Source organism: Erithacus rubecula (assembly GCF_903797595.1).
Source record: "Erithacus rubecula genome assembly, contig: scaffold_482_arrow_ctg1, whole genome shotgun sequence".
Classification (NCBI taxonomy): Eukaryota; Metazoa; Chordata; class Aves; order Passeriformes; family Muscicapidae; genus Erithacus; species Erithacus rubecula.
Window position 1 is genome coordinate 67,165 of NW_027635857.1, and position 6,164 is coordinate 73,328.

At 59.0% G+C, this 6,164-nt stretch overlaps 1 protein-coding gene across 2 annotated transcripts; it reads left to right on the forward strand.

Moving 5' to 3' along the window:
- Positions 1–1,142: 1,142 nt before the first annotated feature.
- LOC306816272 (engulfment and cell motility protein 3-like) lies at positions 1,143–4,111 on the forward strand. 2 transcript variants are annotated; one of them, XM_079332736.1, is made up of 7 exons: positions 1,143–1,370; positions 1,544–1,681; positions 1,914–2,090; positions 2,218–2,373; positions 2,533–2,634; positions 2,997–3,099; positions 3,709–4,111. In XM_079332736.1, exons 1-7 carry the CDS (start codon positions 1,260–1,262, stop codon positions 3,831–3,833), a joined length of 912 nt encoding a protein of 303 aa, XP_079188862.1. In that variant the 5' UTR covers positions 1,143–1,259; the 3' UTR covers positions 3,834–4,111. The 2 variants fall into 2 exon arrangements, with proteins under 2 accessions (XP_079188862.1, XP_079188863.1); XM_079332737.1 differs by lacking the exon at positions 2,997–3,099 and having other exon boundaries at positions 3,709–3,839.
- The last annotated feature ends 2,053 nt before the right edge of the window (positions 4,112–6,164 follow it).

Below are 6,164 nucleotides of genomic sequence, written 5' to 3' on the forward strand. Positions count from 1 at the left end.
TGTGCCTTGAGAGAGCTCAGGGCTCACCAGCCTTTAGGGCCACCACCCTGTACAGCCTGTCCAATGGGCTCTGCCAGACAAGCAGAGAGGTTCGGGGCCCTCAGGTCCCCTCTGTTTCCTGAGCTCTGTTTCCCTCCCTGATCCTCAGGGCACCAGGGCTCTGTCACCTGGGCCCCACGGACTGAGACCCCCCCTGACACAGAGCTCTGATCCCACAGAGCTGCTGCAAGCATGTGGAGAGCCATAGGCTCGTCAGGACCAACAGTGGAGAAGGTGCTGCCAACTCTGCTCTGTGTGATGGAGGATTGGCCTGTGCACAGCACATGCACCTCTGATGGGGACAACAAAGACGTTTTTGCCCTGGCTGTGAGTTTCTGGAACTGGCCTCTGCTTGCTGCCCCATCACCTCTCCAGCACTTCTCCATCCTCTCCGTGCCTCAGGCACTGAGCTGAAATGTGGGCTAGGGACAGGCTCAGAGGGCACCAGGCCCGCTGCTCCTCCTGCCTCTCCCCACGGGCCCTGCCCCACAGACACCTCAGCACTGAGCGCTGTCTTGGGCTGCTTCTTTTGCAGGCAACTCTGGTCGTCTGGCTGATTGTGCCTCAGTGCCACAAGGCAATGATCCTTTATTCCTCCCGCCTCTTTGTGGCTCTGCTCTTCCACGTTGTCATCAGCACACAGCAGCAGATGCCAGAGGAAGTCGAGAACTTCTGGAGAGCGTGCCAGGAGCAGCACTGCCTTCCCAGCAAGCCCAACAGGTTCCAGTCCTCCTGTCCTTCCCATGGCCTTCTGGCCAGCACCAGTGCTCCCAGTGTGACCTGGACTTTGCTCTGCACACAGGTTTGCAGTGCAGGCCATGAAGGCTCTGCTCTTCTGTCTGCAGTATGAGCCTGAGGTGATGGCAATCGAGCGCAAGCGTGGCTGGGACACTCTGCTGTGTGCTGACACCCAGCACTATGCAGCAGGTCTGCTGGCCAGGTGAGACCCCCCATTTCCCCTCTGCCCCCAACATTTGTGCTCTGTTCCTGGGGTGCCCCACACAGTCCCTGTGGTCATGGGCCAGGGGTCCTTGTCACCAAGGGACAGTCAAGCAGACTGGAAAAGGCTGGGAGAGGAGGTGCCCTAAAGGGGCAGCCTCCCATAGTGACCACATCACCTCCAGGGATGCTGGGCAAAGACTGGATCTCTGTGAGTCAGTCCTGAGAGAGGTTTGCCTGCCCACCTTAATGTCTTGGTGCCTTTTCACCCTGCCAGGGAGATGCGCCGTGTTTCCCTCTCCTTGTGTTTTGGGATTGCACGCCGCCTGCTTGTGCAGCTCAGCAGGGAGGAGCCACGCTGGGATCTGCCTTTCCTGGCATTCCTTGTGGAAGTGAGCCTGATGGCCTGAGCCTGCCTTGCTGAGCTGCCTCCCAGCTCTCTGTCCTCTTGCAGCCACAGCTGCCTGGGACAGTGCCCTTGCCCTGTGCTGCTGTCTGGGCCCAGCCCTGTGCAGTTCCGGGCTCCTGCTTGCCAGGTCCCCTGTAACTGCCCTGTGCCTTCCAGGTGCTGGAGTGCTTGGGTTTGACTAAATGTGCTGACAGCATCCTTGAAATCATGTCAAGATACGTGCAGAGCAAGTGCAGGGAGAGGCGTCGTCTGGCACTCAGAGGCCTTGTGGTGCTCAGCAAGGATCCCTCGATGGTGAGAAGGGGGCAACGGCTGAAACTGCACTGGGGAAAGCAGCTCGTTGGTCTGGCTGGGCTTCAGGAGCTGGGGCAGACACTCCCAGCTCTCTTGCCTCACCTTCCTGAGTTCTTTGGGACAGGCCTTTGGCCTCTGGGATCTGTGGCAGCAGGGTGGGGTTGCAGTGCCAGGGCAGTACTGGTGGTGCAGCCGTTCATGGCTTGACAACACTGCCTTGTGTTCCCAACAGGCCAGAAAAATGTGTAGCCTGTCTCAAAACCTTTTGGATCTGCTGCATGATGGAGATGGAGAGGTGGTTGGTATGACCCTCCGTGTGTTCACAAATATGCTCCAGAACCATGACATCCTGATATCCAGCACCACTGCACCAAAGCTGGCCGAGGCACTCCTGGTGCTATTTGACAATGTAAGACTCGGTGTCCCCAGCCATGGGCACTGGATGCTGCCCAGAAACTCTGTCCTGTGCGGATTATTTGGGCCATTGTTCAGGGAGATTGGAGCAGTTGGTGCTGACGGATTTTCCTTTCCTCCAGGACAACAGCCATGTGCAGCTGCTCTCCCTTGAGCTCTTCTGCAAGGTGATGGAATTGGTAGTAGACGAGGGAAAAAAGCCCGTTAAGTCAACTGTGTATCAGAGCCTACTCCCACTTTTATTCCACTGCCATGATGAAAATCAGACTGTGGCAGAGGTGAGGACTCGTGGCCTGCTGGTGGTTCCCTGGCAGGGGGCTCGGCTCCCTCCTGCTCTGGTGCCTGGCGAGCTGCAGCCTCTCCCAGGCCTTGGCACAGGGATGCGGGTCCTGTGCCCTGAACTGCAGTGCCATCTCCGCATCTCTGCTGCTCTCCAGGCCTCTCGGGAAACGCTGCATTGTGCAGCCAAATTCCTGAACAAGAAGAATCTCATGCAACTGGTGAAGACAGAGAAACTGTGGATATTCGCCAAGTGTCTGGTAAGGACAGCCTGGAAGGCCCAGCCTCAGCCGGGAGAGCCCCCTGAGCGCGGCGCTCACTGTGTGTGGCTGCAGCTGTGGCCCTGCCCAGCGCTGCCCGCAGGGGCCGCATGGGCTGTGCTCCCGCTCCTGCGGCCCCGAGCCGGCTGCCCTGGGAGCCCCGGCCCAGCGGGGCTGTGGGGCGGGCTGGCACCGCGGCTCCCCGGGCAGCAGCCGGCCCTGTGCCCCTGCAGAGCCCGGCCCAGCGGCTGCTGGCCGCGCCTCAGGGCTCTGCGGGCAGGGGAGGCCGGGGCCGGGCGCGGGCAGCGCCGGGCAAAGGGGCAGAGCCCGCCCTGAGCCTTCCCTCCCGCCGCTCTCCGCAGCTGGCAGAGGACAGGAGCCGAGCGTTCGAGCACCTGCGCCAGGCGCTGCCGTATCTGCAGAGCCCTCAGGAGCCCCTGCGAGAGGCGGCCATCAGGTTCATTGGTGAGCCCGGGCTCCCTCCCCTCCTCGCCCTGGCGCAGCTCAGCCCCAGCCCCGGCTGCTGCCCCGGCAGCTTCTGCCATCCGGGCCTGGCGCCGTGGAGCCCCGGCTGCCCTCTAGGCTGCTGCCACCCTCCCGCAGCCATGCCCTTGGGCAAGGGCCCGGGCTGAGCCCTGCTGGGCCACGGGGCGAGTGGCCGCAGGGCTGGCAGCACCACGGGCAGGGAGCTGTGCCGCCGGGCAGAGCCATGACGGGCTCTGTGTTCCCAGGGCTCGCTGGGCGCATCTTGCGGGAGCAGCAGGAGCTGCCACTGATCTGCAGAGGTGAGTGAGGGCAGCGGGCTGTCAGCAGGGGCTGTCAGGAGGAGCTGCAATCCCTGCCCCGGCTGGGGAGGGCTTCACACCGTGTGCATTCGTGGGGTGGCGCACACAGAGCACAGAAAGATTTCAGGGATGCGGCGGGGGTTTCGTGGCCAGCACCTTGCAGTTGATCCTCTTGGCCCTTCCTGTCTTGTGGCCATGGCAAGAGCTGACTGGGATGGCCCTAGCAGGAAGGTTCCCTTGGATTCCCACAGATCTGGGCTGTGACCGTGGCTCTGTTCCTCTCTTCCAGCCCTTCAAGCCCTGAGACGAGGCGACAGCCCTTCCCAGACAAAAGGACAAGTTCAAGAGATATTCAACGGAAGAGCTGCAGAACCATGCTCATCTGCTGCCTCAGAAGAACCAGCATCCCTTTAAAACCTCCAGATCCTATGGATGATGAGGCTACCTTGAGACCAGAAGAGACCAGCTGGAGCTTCAGGCACAGCTGATGATTAGAACAGCTGGGTCCGTGGGAAAGTTGCGTGGCTTCAGCCCTCTCCCTGCCTATAGATAGCTCTCTCCCTCCAGCCTTCAGACACTGTCCATCCTCTCTTCTTCCCTCCACTATTTCTCCCTTCGGACTGCTCCCTCCCTCCAGTCCTCAGACTGTGCCCATCCCTTTTGTTCCCCTTTTTTTCCTCCCCTTTGCTTCACCTTCCATTAATAAAGTTTGGCTTCCTCACTTTGACTGCACCTCTGTGCAGCTGAAGCAGCTCAAATCCGGAGTCCTGGGACACGCAGGCCTCTCCTGCCATTCTGTTCTGTGCCGTGTTTTGTGCACAGACTCAGAGGATGGAGGGCAGATCAGACTGGAAAGGTCTCTGTGCTGAAGGTCCAGTTTCACACTGTGGAGTTCAAGATCTTGCTGAGAACCCTGAAGCCCCTGGGTTTTAGAAGAGCAAACCTGAGTATGCTCTGAACCCAGATGAGAGACATAGCGTGGCAAGCGTCCACAGAGGGCAAAGGAGCTTGGAATGCTGGAAGGTTTCAAGAATAGCTTCCTGAAAGCACAGCAATGCTCCATCTCTGCACAGGGTCAGGAAGAGAGCAGAACCATAAACCATCAGGATTTAACAGGGAGCTTTGGGTGTGCCAAAGAGCAAATGAAGCAGCAGCACAGTGCCCGAGACTCGAGGCGTGACTGTGCCAGTGTCCAGACCACTGTCAGGCAGTGCCGGGATCCTGGGTGCAGATCTGGTCCCCGCAAGTGAGGAACTGCAGCCCCTGTCTCAGACCCAGTCAGAAAGCCAAGCAAGCGAGACCAGAGCGAGGGCACCCTTCCAGTCTCTCTCAGGCATGGCTGCAAAACGGCCCCTGATGCTTCTTCCTTTGCCTGAGTGTGGGGAGTGCTGATGGCAGAGCCAGCCAGGTTATGCTCTGTGTGCCAAAGCTTGTTGAGAGCGGGCATGAAAAGTGCTGCGTGCACAGCAGAGAGTCCTGGAAGGTGCTGGCAAGAGCATTCTGTAGGAGCAGGGCTCTGGGCTCTGGCCAGGAACAGCCTGGTTTTGTTGCCATTACCCCTGGCAGGAGTTGGGGCAGGTGCAGAGGCAGAAGGCAGCTTGTGTTTGTAGGGGGCCTGGGGCTGCACGTCTGAAGCTCCACCTGGAAACACACTTGGGGGAACACGAGCTTGAGCTGGAGTGCCTGTTCTGAAAGGTTCAGAAGTAATTCAGCCTTGTCAGGGCTTCTGAAGAGTGTGTTGTTCCCAGAGAAAGCTACCCATTTGGGGAAATGCCTTTGCAGAAAAGGGCCTTGCTTCTTAAGGAAAGTAAGTGCTTGCCAAAGATCTGCCACTGAGGTAGGTGCAAGTGTCCCCCTTTGTCTCTCTGTGATCCTTTCAATCCTTGAGGCCCACTGTCCTTGGGAGACAGGCAGGGGAAGGGAGAAGGCTGTGAAGAGCATGGTTGGCATCTGCCTGGACCTGCAGAGACCAAGCCAAGCACCTGCAGCAGGGTGTGTTACCCTGCTTTGGACAGAGGTGTGAGCAGGAGCATCTCTGTCTAGCTGTGAGTCCCAGAGCTGTCTTTGAGAGCTGTGAATTCAAAGGCCTTTATGCACACACTTTTCACATCTTGCTGGCCTGCTGTGTTTCAACTCTTGGCAATATGCATTTGCCTCTTGCTCAGTGAAAGCTGCTGTGGGCCAGGGCCAGCACAGAGCTGGGCTGTGTGGGCCAGGCAAAGTGGAATCTTGGCTGATCTTGGTGTGTCCCTGTCCTCAGCAAAGGCTTGGAAATTTTGCCTCCCCATGTATCCTGCTCACTGGCTCTTCCTGTGGGCCTTGGAGAGAACAAGGACGGCATTTCTGGCAGCTGGGCATTAGCAGCCCTTCAAACAGGGGCGTGTTGTGGAGCAAGCCCAGCTGAGACACCCTGCGAGGAGCCAGCCCAGGGCTCCTTGCTCCTCTCTGCTGTCACCAGATCGTTTGTCTGGTTTGGGGATGAGCCCAGCTCTGTCAGGAGGTGCTATATGGACATGAGACAGCTGCTCCTGTCCCACTGGGTCCCAGCAGTCCCTCGCAGCAGTCCTGCATGCACATCAGGATGCTGGCCAAGAGAGGTCCTGGAAGCTGAGGCAGTTGATTTTAAGCATTTCCAGCTGCTTGCAGGTCAAGGCAAACGGTGTTCCCTCAGGATACAGCAATCCTGAGGGTTCACCCCAGAGCTGCCTGATGCCACCCACTCCTTGTGGCACCAGTTGCTCTCCT

Coding starts and splice junctions, on each gene's coding strand:
- LOC306816272 (XM_079332736.1), top strand. CDS start 1,260: ATGCGCCGTGTTTCCCTCTCCTTGTGTTTTGGGATTGCACGCCGCCTG. Junction 1,371..1,543: donor TCCTGGCATTCCTTGTGGAA/GTGAGCCTGATG, acceptor TGTGCCTTCCAG/GTGCTGGAGTGCTTGGGTTT. Junction 1,682..1,913: donor TCAGCAAGGATCCCTCGATG/GTGAGAAGGGGG, acceptor TGTTCCCAACAG/GCCAGAAAAATGTGTAGCCT.